General features: G+C 46.0%; 2 protein-coding genes across 2 annotated transcripts; both read left to right on the top strand.

Annotated features, from left to right (window-relative positions):
* The first annotated feature begins 9,234 nt into the window (after positions 1-9,234).
* Positions 9,235-12,464, top strand: LOC139812074 (uncharacterized). Its single transcript, XM_071776702.1, has 5 exons — positions 9,235-10,373; positions 10,463-10,694; positions 11,052-11,134; positions 11,424-12,124; positions 12,316-12,464. Exons 1-5 carry the CDS (start codon positions 9,235-9,237, stop codon positions 12,462-12,464), a joined length of 2,304 nt encoding a protein of 767 aa, XP_071632803.1.
* A 9,330-nt stretch (positions 12,465-21,794) lies between these two features.
* On the top strand, positions 21,795-22,712 carry LOC139812073 (uncharacterized). Its single transcript, XM_071776701.1, has one exon. The coding sequence runs from the start codon at positions 21,795-21,797 to the stop codon at positions 22,710-22,712; it is 918 nt and encodes a 305-aa protein (XP_071632802.1).
* Positions 22,713-23,620: the final 908 nt, after the last annotated feature.

Below are 23,620 nucleotides of genomic sequence, written 5' to 3'. Positions count from 1 at the left end.
CTCGCCCCTGCCATCCGTAGTAGGACAATTCCACGCCACGTTGTGCACGTTGAAATCACCAAGGAGGACCGTGTCCAACCCGCCGTCACCAATGGCATCAAAGATCGGGCCGAGATCGCGTCTAGACATCGGTTAGTTTGGGGTTTGGGTGTCTGTAAATCGCAACAATATTAATATTACGGGAGAGGTTATTTGTTCTCACGCAAACGACATCATATCCCCTCGGAAAAGCACCCGGAATGGGTACGACGGTAAAGTCCAAATAGTTACGGAGGGATATGGACACCCCTCCGCTGCCAAGCCTGTTCCTGCCGCCCACGGTTTTAAAATTCGAGAGAAAGACCTGGCGGGGGCCAGTGCATCTGGTCTCCGTCAGGACGACAATATCGTATTCCGAGCTATACTTGGACAGTTCCTCCCTGCAACTTCGATATCCTTGGCAATTTCAGAGTAAAAGTTTGAATTATGTTGAGGAGGGAAAAGAGGGTCCCCCTGAACCCACATTCACATACTCTCTTGTCTTCTTATTGTGCATTACACTGTCATCCTGCATACCCCGCCCATTGCCATGGTCCCGCGGCAGCCTCGCATAGTCCTCGCGCCCATCGCGCATCAGTGAATCTATCAGGCAAACCCGCGCCTCAGGAAATCTCCTTAATAAAAACAAGGTAATTATTTAGTTTAGGGGCCTCACCTCAAATCTCGATGTAAATATGCTCAATCGACGCGTTTTTGTACGAAACGAAAGAATCTGGCAGAAAAAAGTGTCGCTCTGCCCCGCGACGCGAGATATTAAACGTCTAAAAGGTCTTACTCTTAAACTCACGTTGCCACTGAAGACCGATAGATTGCGGATTTTATTCGCTTTAAAAGTGATGACGATGTTGTCCGTAGGCACAAAGGAAAACTTCTGGGCGGTTTGATCCCATTTGCGGCAATGCATCCTCTCAAGCTTAAGAATGTTGGACTTATCCTGGATAGCCTCCCACAATTCGGGGATCCCAGTCGGCCAGTCTGATACAACGCCCTTACAGATAAATGATCTCTGCTCCACGTATGCCTTGATCTTTTGATTCTGCATCTTGTCTATAACGTCGAGCGCATGATTAGCGTCAATATATTTTTCAAATTCCGCTTCTGCGGAGAAATGGTTTAGCATATCTAACGAGGACGGACATATTTGCAAATCCGCGAGGATCATCCAGATTTTAATTTTATTTATTCCCTTTCTGGTTGTGGAATGCTCAGGTGAAAGTTGAATAATAATCTTTGCTATACCTGAATGGTCGTGGTCGTATCTCACATACCGTTGTGCGTCATTGTTATTATTTACCGGACTCTTCTGTAGAGCGAAGTCGATAACATTATACGATTCCTTGTTAATAATAGATTCCACACGTCCGGCGGTGCTATCACTCGTCTCATTGCTTGAGTTCACGTGATCCTGTTGAGCTGAAGGCGTGTGCACAGCGTGCTCCGTATTGCTACCTTTCTGACTAGAAGAAAGGGTCATTTTATTTATAAAAAAATCATGGCCTTCCACATGTAGGAGCTTGTCTGCTACATTGTCTATTTCCATACTGTCTTCGTAGCATAGGGACACATTACGCTTAATTGAAAGTTCTTTATCCCTCTGTTCCTTCGAGGTCAAGTTACGATACACCACACTCACGTTGCGGCTAGAATCTCGCTGATCCTTGAATCTAATGTTTTGCACTATATTTTCGAATTCCTCCTCGGAGAAGCTCGTCTTCAGTCTTTTATTTCCCTATGTTTCATCTCTCGATGAGCAGGACTCGGTGATCGAAGACCGTCGGCTATCCGAGCTCGACATCTCTCAATAACCGGTAATATTAATTACCGCTCCCCCTCCGAAAGGGGAGCAATAAAGAACGAGAATAATCCCACCCGAAACAAACGGGGCACACGACACAATTCCACGCGAATACTGTGTATTCTCGCTCGCTTGTACTATATCGTCGATAGGGGCGGAGAGCGTACGCGCAACGTGTCCGACTCGCACGGCGGTTCGAGCGGAACTTCCGACTTCAGCTCACGGCGATTTCAGGTTAGGTTTTCTTCTAGCGTGATTCTGTCTTCCCTTGCACGTGCGTCAGTTTGTATAGGAGGGAAATCGTACGCACGTATCGTCGCAAAACGGGTGTTTTGGAGTTTTGGCCGACCAAAAAGATGGCGGACCGTTGTTTTCGAGATCGCTCGCGCTCACGGCACGTCGGCGAGGTACGGCGAGACACGGCTCTGAGATCCCGCGATTTCCGCGCGAGAGTTGACATGCCGCGCGCGTGGTAGATCGTCCCGGCCGCGGTAGATCGTCGTTGTTGGTCGTTGTGTCAGTGACAGTCACGCGTGCGACCGCATCGTCCAGCGTTTGCCGCATCGTCTCGGCGTCATTGTCGTCGCCGTTGTAGTGGTGGTGGTGGTGGTGGTGGTGGTGGTGGTGGTGGTGGTCGTGGTCGTGGTCGTGGTCGTGGTCGTGGTCGTGGTCGTGGTCGTGGCCGTCGTCGTCGTGGTCGTACGCTCGTCAGGATCTGTATTCACGTGCCTAAATTGTTTTATGGAATAGGTAAAACAATTATTTTTTAATAATGTTTTGCATAAAAATTTTAAATAAATTTTTATATTTTTCTCTTAAAAAACAATTATTGAAATGTATCCTATCATTTTTCAGGATTAGATGTATGTATATGTATTGAAAATGCAGTGTGACTGATTAGCCCCGGGGGGGAGTGACGCTTTAATCCCGGCATTTTTGAGATTTCAATTTTTTCACCGTTGTCGTTTTTGCTCTACACCGGTTAAACAAAGCGACGTAGATAAAAATTTCCTAAATAAATTTTATAGCTAAATGTTTACTCTTTACAGTGGTATACCACATTTAATTAAAATTATTTATTTTGTTGTTAAAAATCGGCACTAAAAAAAATAGACTGTTTAACCCCGGTCTCCCCTACTTATTTATAATATTATTTATTATTAATATATAATATTGAAAAAACTGCCTAGTCGTTGGAGTCAGAGTAGTAGTAGGCACTTTGTATAGATTTTTTGACAAGTTTCCTGCGTAGAGCTGACTTTTTTTTATATACGGTGGCATCAAACTGATTTTGAGTCCGTTGCAAAATCAATGTGATGAGTTTCTTTTGTCCCCTCAATTCTTTAATCTTTTTTTTTTATTTGAGGTCTTTACTTTATCCTCGGCAGCGTTTGAAATAAAAAATACTCAATAATTTAAGACAAACTGCTATATTTAACTTGACATGTATTTTTAAAATAAAAATTTGGTGACGATTCTTGAATCGCAGTATCGAGTAGTTGCTCGTATGTCACTTTTTTACAGTAGCGAGTGAGAGCCCGAACATTTATTCCAAAGTTTAACGCTGTTTTTACAAAAAGATTCTCGCTTAATTTTTATTCTTTTAATAGCTCTGAATATAATTTAATTGGATATGTCTACCTTATCCGTCTTAAGGAAAGTCTTTCTTTTGTAGTTACGCACCATTATCTATTTATAAAAGAACATTTCGTCATTGAAGTGTGGACACATTGCCCCATAAAAAATGGGACAGATAGTCCCGACCACGTTTTTCAATCTTTAACATGTTGCCAATTTTAGATAATGCGGAATTAAGATTTGACGCTTCTCACACCTGACAACTATATATTAAATGATAATATTATGAATTGCTTACTTTAATTTGAGTTAAAGTACTGTCACACAGCAAATTTTTCGACCGTCGATAAATGTGAATAATTGTTTTCGCTTTTCTTTTAACGTATATAGCGTCTGCGAAAGGCATCGCAAGAAAACAAACAACATTTAAATATCTTTCGTAGGGCATTTTTCAATTACTTGTTACAATGGTAGAGACATCTGTCTCTTAAAACTTGAGATAGCAGTACTGTTGACACATAGCCCCCGTAGACAGATAGCCCCAGTCTCCCCTATATAAATAACTTAAGTTAAGTCAAATAATAGGGACAGGGGGTAGGAACTTAATAGATTTCATACAGAGCAAAGGATGGTACTTACTAAATGGCACAATGAACGGCGATTGGAACGGCGAATATACTTTTGTAGGAGCGAGAGGAAAATACGGTGATAGATTATATGATAGTTTGCGAGAGAATGTATCATAAAATAGACAAATTCGAGGTAGATGCGAGGGTGGACTCAGATCACATGTCTGTCTGTGCAACAATTGAGGATAAAGAAAGGAGAGAGGAAGAAGAAGAGGTGACTAACGCAGACGACGTAGAATCAACAGAAGGAAGATGGAGGATCCGTTGGGATAAGGAGGCAATAAGAAGATATAAGGAGAAAACGAACAAGAATATATTTGTTGAGACACAGCAAGAAGAAACTATAGAGGAAAATGGACAAATCTTAAAAAAGATGGTACATGAGGCTATGGTAAAGAAAAGAGTAAATACGACGAGGAGAGAGATGGGCCACAAAGATTGGTGGGACAAGGAATGTACAAGGAAGAAAAGAAGCATGAAAAGACTTTATAAGAAATAAAGAGTGGGAAAACTAGATAGAGGAAAATATCTAGAAGAAAGAAGAAACCTAAAAACCCTACTCGAACAGAAGAGGAAGGAGAAGAGGATAATGGAAGAAGAAGAACTACAGAATATAAAGAACGGAGCTGAAGTAGGAAATTTATAAATAAAAAAAGAAGGAAAAAGGTAAGGAAAATAAATAACATCGGAGGAAATAAGTGGACAAATTATTTCAAGGAGCTATTGGAATATACGGATGAGGAGAAGATACAACTGAACAGAAAAGGAATAAATGAAGAAAGAGAATAAGCCGAACAGCCAAAACTACAGTTGAACGAGGAAGAAATAGAAAAGGCTATCAGAAGGATGAAGAGGAATAAGGCCGCAGGCATCGATGGAATACCAATGGAACCCTAGATGTATGGAAGCGACTCATTGTCAGTTAAGAGAAAGTTGGTGGACCTGCTGAAACACATCTGGAGAGAAGGAGAGCTACCTGGAGACTGGGAAACGTCAATCAGAGTCCCGTTACACAAAAGGGGAGATGAGGAAAAGGTAGAAAATTACAGAGGAATCTCGCTTCTGTGCTCTGCGTATAAGATATATGCGGAGGTCCTCAGATGCCGTCTGGAGAAGAAGGTGGATCTGAAGGATCTGCTTCCAGAGAGCCAGGCGGGGTTCAGAGGTGGGAGGGCAACGGTGGGTAACATCTTTGTCCTGGATCACCTGGTCCAAAGAAAAGATAAGGAGGGAAAGAAAGACAAATTGTATGCCTTATTCGTAGACCTAAAAGCGGCATTTGACAAGGTGGAAAGAGAGTAATTATGGAAGATCTTGAGGGAGAAGGAAATAGATGAAGAACTTATAAGGGGAATAGAAGCAATATACGATGTGACTGAAGTTGCAATAAGAACAAAAGTGGGCCTGACGGAGAAATTCAGGATAACAAAAGGAGTCAGACAGGGTTGTGTAATGAGTCCACTCCTATTTAATTTGTATATAGCAGACATTAGAAAAGAGCTAGAAGAAAGAAAGATAGGAGGCGTAAAGATAGGAAACATTAGAGTATGGTCGCTAGAATATGCGGATGATATGGTGTTCGTAGCAAAGAATAGAACAGCAATGTTAGACATGATGGACACAATAAAGAGGTTTCTAAAACGGAGAAAAATGATATTATGTACCAATAAAACAAAGATGTTAGTGTTTAACAAAGAAAATAGGAAGAAGAAAGAGAAATGGAAATGGGGAGAAAAGAAGGTAGAAGAGGTTAGGACTTTTAAATATTTAGGTTTCGTGTTTAATAATAGAGAGAATTACAAAGATCACATTAAAGAATTAGCTAGGAAAGGTAGGATTGCGGTAAATAGGACGTGGGGTCTAGAAGAATGGATCTGTAAAAATGATTTCATAAGGAAAGGGAGTTTGTTTAATTACCTAGTCCAGAGTGTGATGTCGTATGGGGTGGAAATTTGGGGATGGGAAGAAAAAAAGGACTTGGAAAAAATTATGCTAGATTACGCAAGATGGGTTTTCGATTTAAAGTTCTGTACTTCAAGTTACCTAATGTCAATGAAACTGGGGTTGAGAAAGCTTAGGATAGGATGGGGAGGAAGGGCAATGGGATATGAGGAAAAGATTAGGGAAATGGATGAGAGCAGATGGGTCAAGAAATGTTGGATAAAAAAAGAGAAAAACAAATGGAAAGACAGATATGGTAGAGAGAAAGAAAAATACTATAATAGAAACGGGTGGGGGGTGGAAGCAGTTGAGTCGTTAAGGTGATCCTAAAGCCGTGATCCTAGCCGGTTTTTTTCAGTTTTTTTTTTAGCACTAATCTTTTAATTGGCTTTATAGAAATGCAAAATTTTTGTTTAGAATTAAAGTACGCATCAAAATCTAGGTCATGGTGGTCGAATTTATATGTGGTGGTCGTCACGTATAACAAAAAATATTAATTTTTTTTCGTTTTCGATATAAATTCGACCACCATGACCTAGATTTTGATGTGTACTTTAATTCTAGACAAGAATTTTGCATTTTTATAAAGCCAATTAAAAGATTAATGCTAAGAAAAAAACTGAAAAAAACCGGCTAGGATCACGGCTTTAGGATCACCTTAAGGAGAGAAAGGAGGAACTTAGGGGAAGAGATTAAATTAAGAGACTGGGAGATACAGAGGCAAGTGGAAGAGAATAATATAATAGTGTCGAAGTACAACAGGAAGTATAAAGAGTTAGAGAGAGATGGAAATAGACCGGAATATCTAAGAATGGTAAACATAGATAAACAGATCGAAGGGGATAGTATCAGAGCTCTGATAAATCTGAGATGTGGTAACTTTTGATTTGTTTCTAGCCGTTTTCTTGTTGTGCTCGGCTAGCACAATTCAGCACAAGTCGTAAAATTTCATTCCCTGTCACGGTTCAAAAGTTATAGCGGTTTGAAAATTGTAATTTCTAAAAACTGCTTTCTTTAGATGATTATGCTGCGAAAACTAACGATTTGCGGACATTTTGTCATTATGATAAGTTATTGTACTTGTTTAGCACAATCCGGCACAATTTAAAAAATTTTGAAAACCTTTGAGTAGTTAGTATAAGCCGATTCCACCTAGGTGGCTCCGAGGGGGAGTGAGGGAGGGAGGGATATCGAATTTTGCGGGGGGGTGAGGGGAAGGGGAGTATTGGATTTTTAAGAATATCGGATTTTGCGGGGGGGTGAGGGGGAGAAGAGTATAGGATTTTTAAAAATATCGGATTTTGCGGGGGGAGGGGAAGGGGGGGATGAATCACCGGGGATAACATCCGCGCCGCGGATCCGCGGGAGGGGAAGTCCGCGTTCGCGGTCGCGGTCGCGCCGCGGAAGCCGCGCGAGGGTCCGCGGGAGCCTGCGTGAGGGTCCGCGGGAGGTCCGCGGGGGCTAGACGGCGCATCGAATCTGTCGGAACAGGTAGATTAAAATAGTAAGTACTCACCTTAAACACGGCGAACCACTCGTCGACCGGTGGTCATATCCACCGAAACTTGCAGGGAGTCGTCAGACACCAAACGAGGCGTCACGCCTCGTTAATCGATCATTGTCACAATCATCTCCGCGTAAGAGGGAGGGGGCGACGCCGGCTTCGGGCCTAAATTTGCGGCAATTTGCGCACTAAACGCGGCGCCCACACGCACGGCGCCCGCACGAGCAACTTGCAGGGGGACGTCAGGCATCAAACGAGACGCGACAACCACCTCCGCGTAAGAGGGAGGGGGCGACGCCGGCCCCGGGCCCAAATTTGCGGCAATTCGCGCACTAGGCGCGGTGCCCACACGCACGGCGCCCGCACGAGCGGCGCGCAGCCAGTAAGAGCGCTAACAATCGTCACACGTCGATGGCACGTAAAACCGATCACACAATAAACATCGCATGATGAAATTCACAAAAAAAAAGAGAACAGACTCCGATCGCTCTGTACTTGCGCTACACAGCCACGACGAGACTGAATTCAATGACGGTTGCAGAAGTCGCCAGAGAAAAATATAATGGCGGTGTATAAAACTGATAGTCGTAAGATAAAATATGTCTCGCACTACAAAGGCGAGCGCCGAGGTCCGCCGGAACATCGGCACCTCGCTTCTATGTTATAATATGCGATAATGCAATATCTGATTACCAATTCATGCAACTGATGCTCCAGCGGACGTCGCATATACGGCTCGAATAGAAATGCGCGCGAAGAAAATATAGTATGATTTATACTTAAAAAAACAATCCATCTATGCAGTACGTGAAAAAAACAAAGGAAGAAATGACATCATCGGGACGATGATCGACCCGATAACGCATCGAACCTGTAGGGACATATTCGTCGTGAGCAAATGTTTTCTAGGAAAAGGGGGGTGTTATCGCGTAGACTAAACAATTTCACGCTATTTTTTACAACGCAGTACATAAAACAAAGGAAGAAATGATCTATCAAGATTCAATTGGAGCGAGAGAGAGGGCAAAGGTATATATAATAAGGGATGAAGCGCATCGAGCCGCATTAGTATACGATTTGAGAGCGATACATCGGTTGCGACGTGAACATTTTTTATAACATTGAGCAAGAAGAAATGGTATGTAATCGCTCATGGACACCGGACTATGAAATTGACATCGATGAAATCGAAGAAAGCAGTGACTTTATATACTTCGATCATTTTTTGTATAGTGAATTTTTATTAGATGATATCGCCAATGCTTTCCGTGAAGAAGATCGAGGAGGAAAATCGACGGATGTGCAACGAAACTCACTAGCGCACTTTGTTCGCGATCGCGAACTCGGGATACGAGGAACCGATAAACGCATTGTTCATAGACAAGGAGTTGTTATCAAGGATTTCGGATATAATAATAACTGATACGGTAGCTCAAAATGGAGAATATACCAGGCGCGGAACGAGGATAAAGCTCATACAGCTTCATCTGTGACAAAGCCCTTTTTTTTTACAATAAACCTGACTTTAGGTTCGAGTATAAGGAGTGTCACTATTGGGAAGTGGCAATGGGAAATGTATCAAAGTAGTGGTTGGCATGATGGTGATGAACAATATGTGTCTGCAACGCTATTACCATATAAACCATTGATATCTAATGAAGTATCGCTATTGGGCGACTACAGTTGTCGACTTCGTGGTGATGAACAACCTGAATCTGATAAACAACCTAAATCTGAATAGATAAAACATGGATCAATTCGAGCAAATCGAACGCGATCTATTGGAGCTGTCCGACCAAGTAGCTACCTTGGGAGAATTTTTCACATGGACGCTGCAATGCGCGGAATTCATCGAGCAGCTCGAGACACGTTGTAGTGCCAAACGTCAGCGGCTCTCCGACAATCCAACGATCTGGCAGAGGCAATCGTTGGTTGCCAGAATTGCGCGACTCGAGGGTGTAAAATTGCGATTGGAAAAACAATTTATCCATAGCGGTGGTGATTATGCGAACGCCGGTACCAGTGGTGACACGCGCACGGCAGAACTCGTATGGCGAGAGATCGACACCGCGTTCAAAAAGCGTATAATGACCGGTGCGGTAATTAATATAGACCATGTAGAACCGCGACAGTTTTTGGGAGACGCCTGCAACGTAGTGTGCAAGCGAGTGCGAGACATTATAAAAACACATAACTGTGTCAAAGTGAACACTTTGTTCAATGGGGAGTTTGTGGCGGGTGATAAACGTGACAATAAGAGTTTTAATACAAATAACATAGAACTCTGTGGTACATCGCACTTGCGCGAGTGGTACGAGTTACATGTTATCGAGCCCACATTAGCGAAACTCGAGGAGTTCCAGGAACGCGACAGTGGGTGGGCGTTGACTCGAATCCTCAATTTGACGGTAAGCGTCAACAAGTACAATCCTTTGCGCGCGGGATGTCACATGAAATTGCCTAAAGACATTAAATTGAAGAACGCCGTGATCAATGTGCTGTCTATGGACAATGTGTGTTTTGCGTGGTCAGTGGTAGCCGCCTTGCATTCAACTGAAAGACATTCAGAACGGGAATCTTCATACCCGCATTATTCAACGGTACTGAATGTACGAGACATTGAGTTCCCAATGACGTTGAGTCAAATTAAAAAATTCGAACGACTCAACAATATATCCGTCAATGTCTATACCATCGAGGGAAAGAAGACTTCAAACGTTCTTCCAATACGGCTTACCGACCACACGAATGATAACCACGTGAATCTGCTGTACGTGCAGGAGCCGCGAGACAACAATGTTGGACATTTTGCGTGGATTAAGCATCTATCCCGTCTTGTGAGCTCGCAAATTAATAAACATGGACATACAAAGTACATTTGTGATCGGTAAGTGTCTATACTTCTTTTAATAATGTATAAAATATTTTATATATTGTATAAAAAGTTTTATAAAATTTTATGTTTCTTTTTTGCAGATGTCTTCACTATTTCAGTTCGAGCGATAAGTTGCAGTCTCACACTGTGGAATGTCAAAAGGTAAACAAATGCGCAATCCGACTAACAAGCGAGAACAACAAGTGGCTCAGCTTCAAGAACCACAGCAGGAAAGAGCGACTTCCCTTTGTGGTGTACGCCGATCTGGAGTGCGTGCTGCAGAAGACACAACCGGAGACGGAACACGCGTCATACGCCTATCAACATCATCGGGTATGTAGTATAGCATACTACGTACAGTGCTCGTACGACGAAACGTTATCGACGTATCGATTTTGTCGCAATAACGACTGCGTCGCGTGGTTCGTCGAGGAACTCAACGGATTGGCGCATCGCGTAAAAAACATCTTGTCCGACATTGTATGCATGGTAGACCTAACGCGAGACGAGTGGGAGACATTTCACAGCGCGACGAAATGTCACATATGCGAACAACAATTCGCGCCTGATGATAATAAAGTGCGCGATCATTGCCACCTGACCGGGCGGTACAGAGGTCCAGCACACTCGACGTGCAATCTGAATTATAAGGATTCTCACTTCATCCCAGTAATATTCCACAATCTGTAGGGTTATGACGCACACTTTATTATCAAGGACATAGCTGCCGCGTTCGAAGGCTCAATCGATGTACTGCCTATAACAAAGGAAAAGTACATCTCATTTACTAAACACGTGAAAGACACCGCGGAAAGATCTGATTCGCGAAGCGATATATAATACAATTAAGATTCATCGACTCGTACAAATTTCTGAGCGTCTCGCAAAATTGGCATCCTTCCTAGATAATGATAAATTAAAAATTATACGATCAAAATTTTCCGCGTTATCCGACGACGATTTCAAATTATTTACGCGAAAAGGTGTCTTTCCATACAAATACGTGGACAGCGTCAAAAAGCTGGAGGATACGTGTTTACCACCGCGCGATTCATTTTACAGTTTCTTGACCGGTGAAACCGTATCCGAGAGTGATTACGCGCACGCCACGAACGTATGGCAGCGATTCTTCGTTCGAACCCTGGGCGAATACAGCGATCTATACCTGAAAACCGATGTCTTGCGTTTGGCCGACGTGTTTGAAAATTTCCGCGACAGCTGCGTCGCGAGTTACGGACTTGATCCCGCGTACTACTACACTTTACCAGGCTTTACGTGGGACGCCATGTTGAAACATACGTGTATCAATTTTGAACTGCTGACCGACGTTGACATGGTCATGTTTATCGAACGTGGTATACGCGGCGGCCTGAGTCAATGTTCCGGCAGATACGCGAAGGCCAACAACAAATATATGGAGTCGTACGATTCATCAAAACCGTCGTCGTACCTAATGTACTTCGATGTCAACAACTTATACGGCTGGGCGATGTGTAAGCCACTGCCCTACGCGGAGTTTCGATGGGTCGAAGACTCGTCAAATTTCGACGTTAACGCGATCGCTTTGGATTCGTCTACAGGCTATATTCTCGAGGTCGATCTCAAGTATCCGCAGGATAAACACGACGCGCACGCTGACCTACCGTTCTGTCCGATGCGCGATAAACCGCCCGGCAAACGGCAGGACAAACTTCTCGCCACGCTGCACGATAAGGAGCGTTATGTCATCCATTATCGCAATCTGCAACAGTGCATGCGCCATGGTATTCGCGTCACTAAAATACATCGCGTATTGCAATTTGTTCAATCTGAGTGGCTCCGCTCTTACATCGAACTCAATACAAAATTCAGAACACAAGCCAAAAATGAGTTCAAAAAAACATTATATAAATTAATAACGCTGTTTTTGGAAAAACAATGGAGAATGTACGAAACCACGTCGATGTAAAATTAGTGACGAAGTGGAAGGGTAGATACGGCGCGGAGGCAATGATCGCGCGACCGAATTTCCACAGCAATAGCGTGTTTTCGGAAAATCTGTTAGCCATCGAACTTCGCAAACTCGAGGTGAAATTCGACAAACCGATCTACGTCGGCATGTGAATCCTCGACTTGTCGAAGGTGTGCCTATACGAATTTCACCACGATTACATGTCTCCCCTGTACCGCGACTCGTGTAGAATCATGTATACCGACACGGACAGTTTGATTTATCATATCAAGTGCGACGACGCGTACGAGAACATGAAACATGATACAGCCCGGTTCGACACAAGTGACTACGCGGTAGATAACACTTATGATATGCCTCTCGTCAATAAAAAAGTGCCGAGCCTGATGAAGGATGAAAACAACGGGGCCATTATGACCGAATTCGTTGAACTTAGGGCGAAAATGTACGCCTTGCAAGTCGATGGTAAGAAAGACACCAAAAAAGCGAAAGGTGTCAAAAGCAACGTCATCGCGCGCACCATTACATTCGACGACTACACGCGATGTTTGAACGATGAGATCGAAATGACTCGACCACAGTCGTGCATAAGATCGAAAATGCACGAAGTGTACACTATTAGCGAGACGAAAATCGCTCTGAGTCCGTACGACGATAAGCGATATATCGTGCCGGATTCGACCGATACGTTGCCGTGGGGACATTACCGAATATAACGTAATGTATATAATGTATATAATGTATATAATGTATATAATGTATATAATGTATATAATGTATATAATGTATATAATGTATATAATGTATGTATGTATGTATGTATGTATGTATGTATGTATAACGTGGTCCTGGAGGGAACAGTGCGTTTTCCGGGGCCCCCTCCCAGAGTGTTGTGACGACACCCCCCTATATATGGCACCACGAAGCACGAAAGTCACAATAGTTCTCGAGTAAATATCGTATTATATATGAGAAGGGATATTAATAAAGATATCGCACATGTATTTAGTATTTAATATTTTTTATTATATACTTTATATGTATTACATGTATCATTTTTATATTAAGAATAAAATACAGTATGCACGAATTAAATCACATTGTCCTTGTGTATCCATGAGTTGTGTGATCCATCGAATCCCAGCCATTTTACGTAAACCTCGTCGCCCCTCCTGCGCAGTACTTTCTCCACGAGATACACGTCAGGATAAGTCGCGCGATGCAACTCGTACTCATAGAACGCTCCAGCGACAAATTTTCCACGATAGTCCGAGTAGGTAGGTTAAGGGATTGGTATGCTGCACTTTAACGATCTTAAACACCTCGATGGTCCAATTCGGCGTGTAACCCTTCTTGAAAATTGTTTTGTATTTACTGACGCGTACCGAGTCACCCGTTTTGAACTTTGCCGGGCCCGCGATCTTTATCGCGCTGTACACCGTAGCCAAGAGTTTTTCGGCGATCGCGGGGGTAACGTCGACGGGTCGCATGCCGATCGTTCGATGCTTGCGCGCGTTGTAATCCGACACGAGTCGCGACAACGCGTCGACCCACTTGTAAGTTCTATTGAGCGTAAACATCTTCCACATGTTGTTTTTTAACGTGCGATTGAATCGCTCGACGACCGACGCCTTCATCACCGAATACGTAGAATAATGATTGATGCCGTGTTTTCTCACGAGACGTTGCACGTCGGTGTTGTAAAATTCCTTCCCCATGTCGGTTTGTAGATTACTAGGGCACCTCCCGCTATCTCAAATTATCTCAGCGATAGCGTCAGCTGTCTCGCTGCCACCTTTACCCTTGAGCGGCACGGCCCACGCGTACTTGCTCAACACATCGATGACGGTGAGTATGTAGTGGTAGCCTCCGTTGAAACGCGAGTACGGACGCATCTCGACGATATCAGCCTGCCACAGGTCGTCGTACCCTCGCACTATGACGTGTCTGCGGGGAAAATTTCTTCTCGCCGGTGCGTGCAATTCGTCCACCAACCGTCGCTTTTCGAAATTTTTATCCACATCGGTCGATTTTAACGGTCTCATGTTCGGTTAGCGTTTCGTTGGCTGTCGGTCGTCGTTCTTTGGCTGTACGTAACCGTTTCTGTTTATGTTTCTGCGTCGTTAATCGTTGTTTCTGAACCGCTCAGAAACCATATCGAGCCGTTCTCGAACCGTTCGTTGTCGTTCGTCGTTGTCAGTTAACTGCTTCTTGTCACTCATCGTCGTCGTCGTCGTCGACGTTTTTTAACCGTTTGTAGCCTTTCCTGTCTCCGCGTAGTTCACAGCTGTTTCTAAACCGCTCGTAATCGTTTCTAACCTGTTTTTGAACCGTTCGACAACCGTCCGACAACCGTTCTTGAACCGCTCGACAGCCGTCCGACAACTGTTCTCGAATCGTTCGTTGCTGTTCGTCACCGTCGTTAATTAACCGTTGCCTCTCTTCACTCGTCGCCGTTCGATAGTCGTTTCTGCTGAACCGTTTCTTCATCCTTCATTAACCGTTTCCAATCTACCGATATTTGCACGTCGAAGCTCGTTCACCGCAGCCTGTAACGCTCGCACATCCTTCTCGAACGCGGTAAGCTTCTCGTTTGACTCTTTTCATTGATCTGTCAGACTTTTAAAGCACTGATCAACGTATATTTTGTTAACAGCGTCACCGTCAGTCTCAGGTTGCGCTACGAGGCGAATCTTGCGCGATCTTGCATCAAAGTCCGTGGCGGCGCGACACAGAGCGTTGTCGCGCACGAAATTTCTCACTAATCCGCTCCACCGATAATGATAGAAAATGGTATTCGTCACGTCTTCGCGCTGCTCGAACAATCCAAATTTATTGATCGGCATTTCGACACCGATTGAACGGATCGCTGTCGCACCGTTTTATTTATAATAAGCCCAGCCTCGCGAAGTTCCTCGATGATTGACATGATCTCATTGTCGTGGGCATTGTTGCCAGCTTGACGCGAAGCGTCGAGCAATCGCAGACGATCCACCAGCTCGTTGGGGTCGTCCCAGTGCACGTAGTCGATTTTATTGTCGGTTAGCGTCATTGCGCGAGTCGCGAATAATCCCTTTCCGGATTTTTGCTTCTTGGATTCGGTCGATATCAACGGTGAGATTACATATTGATACTTATATCCCACGTTGCCCTTTACTCGCTCGCGAGGATCGTGTTTGAATTTATGAGCACTTGTTGTCAACAGTATGCTTCTGTACTTTTGCTTATCATCCTTCGTGTAGAGCTTGTCATTGGGTATTTTCTTGAAGATCAACTCGTAATACCGGGTGTGCCGGCGTATCGTACGCCGTCGACATAAATGTTATCCGCTTTGTCCACGTCAAAACGTTTATTACCTAGCCTCAATTCATTCTTGCCGAGATAAACGCCGTACACGTTGTCTGTCGTTGGAATGGCGCCCAAAACCTCTGCGATGTAAAGGCTTAGTGGACCCAAGTGATCTTGCAACGTTTCTATAAACAATTTTCGACCTTCCGACGTTTGCAACCGCTTTTGAACGGTCGTCCCGATCGAATCGTCCGTGGTTTCGAAAACATCCACGTTTTTGAGAAATTCGGGACTTGTACGTTGCACGGTTCGCGTCGGTGTAGAGGTTATCGGTAGTACTATCGATTGATTAGATTTACGCGGTGTCGATGACAGATCCGACCAGGAGTCTAATCGTTTCCTCTTTTTCTTCGGTGTAGCATCCTCCACCTCCTCCCCGCGCTGTTGAACGGATAGCGGTTCGATTATCGCGTCAGCGACGCTCTCTGTCGGCTCCTCTTTCTTCACCGCGGTCAAGCTCGAGTTGTCGACGATCTTTTTCAGCGGCCCGATTAGAGGTTTAAAGTGTGTGTTCAACTCAATGTCCTTCTCGATCTTACCGGTCTTCAAAACGCGAAGTATCTTGCGAATCGAATTACTCGTTTTTGCAATATCTTTCACAATCTTCTCGCGTTCGCGAATCGTCTCGCTCCCATCGATCGCAGCCATCGCGGCGAAAAAACAAAGCAGAGTGTCGATCTCTCTTTCTGTAACACTAACGTTGTTTCACCTTCGACGACCTATCGGCGACGACTGACCGCTTTTGCGGTATCGCGAACACGTTAAATTCGTTTCTGTATCGCCCATTCGAAAGCGCGCTGTCCTTGTCTATCACTACGAATCCGTACTTGCATTGCCAACAATCGTGGCACAACGAGCAAAATTCATCGTACGACATGTCGGTATTTACCTGATCATTGTACACGTGTTTCAAATTAGTACCATCCTGTTTGAACAGGATCAGCAGATTCGCGTTGTCGCGTATCAGATGTTTAGGTATTCTCGCGTACGTCTGACAGAGATAAAAGCAGTCGACGTTCGAGTGCCTGCCCATCGAGAAATACTCTCTCACAGAGTCTTGCTTATCGCACGCCACGTCGTCGAAGACGAATATCGAGTTCGGACACGCGTCGCTCGGTGGAATGACGTCACTGTTATTGGAGAACGTAAAGTAGCCGATTTCGTCGATCGATGTCAATAAATTCTCCAGATATCGGTATTTCGGTTGTTGCAGCGATTTCGAGTACACGTACACGTTCTCGAAACGTACATCGTGCAGATTTTCCAGTAAACTTATCAGAACGTTGGTTTTACCGCAATTCGAGGGACCGCAAATAATCGCGCGTATAGTAGCCGGCAGCATCGTACCGTGTCTGCACCTATCCGCGTTGCCCTCCATCGACCGTGATCTGTCGTCGCAATTCGTCACACGAATCGCTAACGGTTGTCGAATCTAATTTTTTTCCTCACACTTTGTACGACTGAATCGAACTTTCTCGTTCGAACGTCTATTTAGAGGTGCGCGGCACCGCGAATCGCTTAGTCGCAAAGATGTTCGTCCTGCTGTCGAGACCTTCGGACATTCGCGATTTTAGCGCCGAACAGCTGCAATTCGTACCGAAAGCCGTTCTATTGCAAGTGTGCGGTGATCACATCTACTATGTGTGGGACAAGCTTTCGCAGCATATAAAGGCGGATTTGGAGGTTCAGACCTATCGTCGCTGTGACGCACATTACAATCAACCGTGGCAGCAAACGCACATCGACGGTCCCGCGCCAATGATAAAGGATTGCGGCGAATGTCAACGAAAAAAATAAAAACAGGTAAAGGCCTGTTTAATCGCGCGATAAGTGCACTTCCGTTCGAACTGCACATTCCCGGCTATCAGTATTGCGGTCCGGGAACTCGTTTGCGAGAACGATTGGCTAGAGGTGATCCGGGTGTAAATCCATTGGACGCGGCGTGTCGCGAGCACGACATAAACTATTCGCGTAACAAAGGCCTCACCGAGAGACACGCGGCGGACGAGATACTCGCCGAGAGAGCGTTGGGACGCGTCATCGCGAGAGATTTGACTCTCGGAGAGAGAGCTGCCGCTACAGCCGTCTGGGCGGCCATGAAGGCTAAGACGAAGCTCGGAATGGGTTTGAAAATAAAGGCGAAGGCGAAGGCGAAGACCCAGACGAAGATGAAGATAAAGAAGAGAGCGGATTCGAAAAAACGGATACTTCCGGCAGCGAAACGAGGCGGCGTATTGCCGATTCTACCGTTGTTGGGAGTTTCTCGGTTTTCTGGCCGGCGGAGCGGCCGGAATTACAACGGGGATGAACGCTAGCAAAGCCGCGCGACGTCAGCTGGAAGAGACGCAACGTCACAATCGCGCCATGGAAGGTCGCGGACTTTATCTCGCTCCGTACAAATATGGACAAGGACTGTATCTCGGCCCGCACAAACGCGGACGAGGAGTAGCGTTGAAGATTAAAAAAAAAATCAAAGAAGACGTTAAATATGCCCACGGGTGTTACGGCTAACGTACAATTGAGTCGACTGGCAAGGCGAATGCGCGTACCGTTCTTCAGAGGTGTTTTCATGCGTGATTCGTTACCGATCGTCGATGGCGTACGTCGAAACGAGAACGGTATCGTGAATTTGGACGATGCAGCCGGCCCCGGTACTCATTGGGTAGCGTACGCCAAGAGGGGAGATCGAGTCGTATATTTCGACAGTTTCGGCAATATTTGACCACCGAAAGAACTGGTGCGATATTTCGACCGAGCGTGACAAAAATTGAGTACAATCACACGTCTTACCAGCGCTACGATCAGAGCATCTGTGGCCAGTTGTGCTAGCAATTTCTCCGGACGATCGATGACGATTGGCGCTAATTTAAAACCTGATGACGCGCCGTGCGGAGACTCAGTATTCATTGACCAGCTTCCGCCGATATGTCTATAACGTTTACGCTGACCGGGAAAAGTAGCATCCTCGCGGAGCACTATTTTCCCGCCGTGGATCTGAGCGACGGTGACTACGAGCTCGGTCTAACGTGTTTCGAGACTTATCACACGATTCCGAACGTGAATTCTTCGAATAATAGATTTTATTTCAACGAGGATGACACGGAAATTACGATTTCCGAGGGATCGTACGAGATACGAGCCATACACGAATTTTGAAACGTGAAATTTCACGTAAACGTCCGCGACGCGTGGTTCGTTTCAACGACGATCGTTGTACGTCGATCGCGGATATCGCGCGAGAGGAGACCGTTCGCGCAAACGGCTACGAAGACGAGGTCGCGGAATACCCGATAGTGCTTCGTGCAAATTACAATACGATGAAGAGCGAAATCAAGTGCGCTTTCAGAGTAAATTTTAACAAACCGAACAACGTCGGATCGCTGCTGGGATTCTCGTCGACGCGTATATTGCAGCCGGGACAGTGGCACGAATCGGACGCACCGATTAATATTATCAACGTAAACATTATCCGCGTGGAGTGTAACGTGATCGCGGGTGCAACGAAAAACGCGTTCATACGATACACGAATTTTTACCGAGCGTACCGCCGGGATATAAGATATCGGAAACGCCGGCGCAGATCATTTATCTGCCGATCATCGCGCGGAGCGTTACAAATCTAACGATACGCGTCGCTGATCAAGACGGACGATTGATCGATTTTCGCGGAGAAGAGATCACCGTCAGATTGCACGTACGACGGCGAGAGCGATAACGCGCCAGTGTATGCGTGAGCGTGAGTGTACGCGCGACACATGAGATGTTAGTGTTGAACGACTCGGAGCACGCGACAGATAACAGTAATATCTTTACGGCTGCACCGATCGACGATATCGTCAAGTCGACATTCAGTGGCGTTAAACAAGCGACGAGAAAGAAGCTCAACGCGTCAAACGTTAAGTTTTTACAATCTCTGGGATTCGCGGTGCGAAACATCTGAACGATGACTGAAATTCTCAACATCGGAAGCGAGCCGGTCTTTGACGATCGCATCGTCAAGATCGAGACTCACACGTACGCCAACACAACGTTTGATTATAGCGACGAGATACGAATACCCATACAACAGCAGGATCTGTTTACGTTGCCGTGCGAAAGTTACAATGCTAGACTAGAGTCAAGCTCAACAGGGTCTTCTTTCCCCGCAAATTTTTCCAAGCCCGTTCCCTTGGCAGTGGTTTCGCTAGATAGTAGATAGGGACAGAATATGTCGTTTGTTTAACGTGCGGCACCTGCTCGTAGAGCCTTATCCACACGGCCCCCATGGGCGCGGGATTGGGATACGCCCAATCATCGCGTACCGACCGAGGTCGATACTACCAGTGCGCCGCAGAATTGCAGGATCCTGCGGCAACCCACTGGTCGGGGCGAGCGACTATCCACGCTCTACCAGCTAAGCAGGCTGGCACCCGAGCTGTTGGGACGCAAGCTCACCCGTCGGACACCCAAGTTCGTGAACTCGGGTATCCTAGCCAGCATTTGGCTTAACCACTGCCATCACGATGGTCCTACCCGCGACCGGCGGGAGCAAGCTCCCTGGGCGACCGGTCCCCGTGGTACCAGTCTAGATCACTGGTCGGATCTTCGCAGCCGAAGCCACTCCCAGTTGGGTCTCCTGCAGACCCGGCCCTGGTAAGCCGCATTCACACGTCTCACGCATTCCCATTCATTCTTCGCTGAAACACACATGCCGCAAACCTGCTCAGACTCTCGTATCTTTCCTTTCGCTCCAGTACCTCGCTCACATCCACTCTACCATCCTCACTCACCCTGACTCCCCATTCGTCCAAGCTCCTAATGTCCTCATACATTTCACACTCAACCATCACATGCTTTCAATCCTCGCATTCAGCACCACACGCACAACTTTCAGTCTCAGACAATCCCCTTTTATGCAAGAACTCATTCAAACTGCCGTGACCCGTCAAGATATAGCCGAGCCATAGGCACCGCTCGCCACAACAACCGAACAGTCCCTATCTCGCGGTCCGTTCCCACTCTTGGTTGCCGGTGCCGCAACAACTCCCGGACCGGTTTTATGACTGGGTTCCCGCCTACCAACCGCCTTCGCAAACGTTACAGACGGCGGCAGTCACCGGTGTTGGGCGATTCGCCTCCACCCTTTCCGCCAGACGACCCCTCAGAAAAGTGTTGTCGCAACCCAGTTGCATGACCAATTTACTGGTTTCGCTAAACAGCGCCGCTATTTTCTGCCCCGCTGTCTTTGTAACTTTCGCGTTAGGGTCAGAAAGAATTTCTTCCAGCTTCAACCTAACGCGATTTCCCCCTTACAGAGCCCATACCTGACGATTACGTACTCCCGGACAAGCCGACCCTTCAAACGTAGAGGTACGGTTTCCCGTAACGCACTCATGACTCACTATTGTACCTGTGGTGTTCCCCAGGTAGCAGGGTTGCTGCAGCGGGCGTGATCCACTCGGATTAGATCAGCCCAACTGACAGGATTGGGGTGCCATAACACCCCCATTATAGGTAATGCGCAACATAAGCTTCATAGCGTGACCCACACTAGGCCCCCTATGCCGCTCACACGGCTATGCGAATCCTCTGCCCCTACGAGTCCGACACCATCTGGTAGAGCACCGGTAGCCTCCCGGCGGGGCTCCCTACCCCCGTAGTACTCGTGTCGAGCGATCTTAGCTCACGTTTGATGAGTCGCCGTCGCTGGTGCCATGCTCCCAGCTGCCACGTAATCGCACAAGTCGCCCCGTACTATTAACGCGTCGCTCATCGGTTGCCCGGAGATCCGGGATTCGGCAGCAGTCGACGCGCCTTAGGAATATACGGCACGTGGTGCGCCATATACCCCGCTCGTATTGGGCACCTCCCACGCACGAGCACGCCGCGCTCGCCTCGCGAAACGCTACCCTGTTCAGTACTACCGGCTGCATCCGTTACCCAGCTGATAGGACCTGGGATTGGGCAGCAGCCCAGCAGTTTTATGGGTAAAGGGCACAGGGTGCACCGTTTACCCGCGCTTGCTTGAATTGAGTTTTCTCTACGTCGAAGGAACATTGACGGTGACCAGAGCAGCCGACCAAGTCGATAATGTGGTATTGGGTACTAATTGCGTCGCGTTTATGTTCGATGAGATTTGATACGAGCTCGACGGTATGGAGATTGATCGTTGCAGAAACGTAAGAATAACGAGCACGCTCAAGAACTACGTTACGGTATCGTCCGATAGAAGCGTGATCCTGCGAAACGCGGGCTGGGAACCACATAATAATTTGAATGGATATTTCAATTTCTGCGTACCGCTCAACTTGTTACTGGGATTTTGCGAGGATTACAAACGCGTGGTGATCAACGCTCGTCACGAATTGATCTTGATACGAGCGCGCAACGACAACAATTCCCTGGTGGGAATTCTCGCGTTGGAGATTACTATCAAAATACTCAAGATACAATGGCGAATGCCTCACGTGGTATTGAACGAGATCAACAAGCTGTCGATGCTGCGCGCCTTGAAAGACGGACGATATCTAAGTATGGGTTTCCGTTCTTGGAATCTGTACGAGTATCCTCTGTTGCGGAACACGACCAAGCACTCGTGGGCCATTAAGACCGCGACTCAGCTCGAGAAACCGCGATACGTCGTTTTCGCTCTGCAGACGGGTCGGAAGAATGTCATGTCTGCCGACACAAGCCGATTCGACGACTGCAACTTGACCAACGTAAAACTCTATCTAAACTCGGAAGTTTATACGTACGACGATCTGAATTTGGACTTTGGTAAACACAGATGGGCGATTCTGTACGATATGTACGCGCGTTTCTGCAAGGGCTACTACGGATACGAATATCTCGAGCCAAGTTTCACCGTTTCGACTTTTCTACGTAACGGCCCGTTCGTGATCATCGATTGCTCCCGCCAAAACGAATTCGTCAAAAACGCCACCGTGGATGTCAGAATAGAATTCGACTGCATGGAGAACGTACCGCCGAATACCTCCGCGTACTGTCTCATCATACACGGCCGCGTGATTGAGTACAACCCGTTGACGAACGTGGTGCGCAAAATAGTCTGAATGTTCGCGGCAACGTCGACGTGAATATTATTTTCTCTATCTCTCTCTCTCTCTCTTTCGATCACTCTCCGATAGAATTATTTAGAGGGGCAAGGGAAGGAGGGAGGGGGAAGTATAAATCAAAGTGTCGCGAGACGGTTTGCAGAGTTGCACGTCATTCCTCTCGATTGACGCATCGACGAGGGATAGAGAGATAAAGAAATCTCGTCATGTCCGTACCAACGTTCGTACGCCTGCAAGGATTCCTCGTCGGGATGAAATTTGTCGTGAAGGAGGTGGCGGTGCTGAAAAAAGGCTGCGTTCTGACGCATCATATCTTTACGTACTTCATGCCGTGGAATCTCCTCACAAAATCCGACAAATCGTGCGCTACCTGGTTGATTCGCAATCACCATGGATTACGATGGGAAGACGGAAACGTACCGTACAGCATGGCGAAACGCCTGACTACATCGGCCGTCCTTGGTATAGAAGAAGAAAAAGAAGAAGAAGAAGAAGAAGAAGACGATGACGACGAGATGCCGACTCTCGTGTACGTCAAGGGATGCCAGAAACGAGAATGGCTGGTGGATCTGCTAGAGAATTATGCGCGAAAAAACCTAATCGTCGAGACTCTGGATGCGCATTACAAAGATATCGAATCTTTGAATAAACTAGATGACACCAATACTATGCGATGCGGAAAACATGAAAAGAATTACGCGTTACAAAATGTAATAAAACTATTTAATTGGTGGTCGCGCGCGACGCCTTAAAGATTTGCGATCTTTTTTTAATAAATAAATTATATATAACTTTTTTATGTTTTCTTTCTTACTCCTCCTATCCTCCCCCATCATCACCGTTAGAGTAGGCTTTACTTCCCTCTCTCCTAAAAAATCCACTGCGCAGTTCTATAAACATTAATT

The sequence above is a fragment of the Temnothorax longispinosus genome, chromosome 4, assembly GCF_030848805.1.
Source record: "Temnothorax longispinosus isolate EJ_2023e chromosome 4, Tlon_JGU_v1, whole genome shotgun sequence".
Classification (NCBI taxonomy): Eukaryota; Metazoa; Arthropoda; class Insecta; order Hymenoptera; family Formicidae; genus Temnothorax; species Temnothorax longispinosus.
This window is presented reverse-complemented; position numbering and strand designations above follow the sequence as displayed.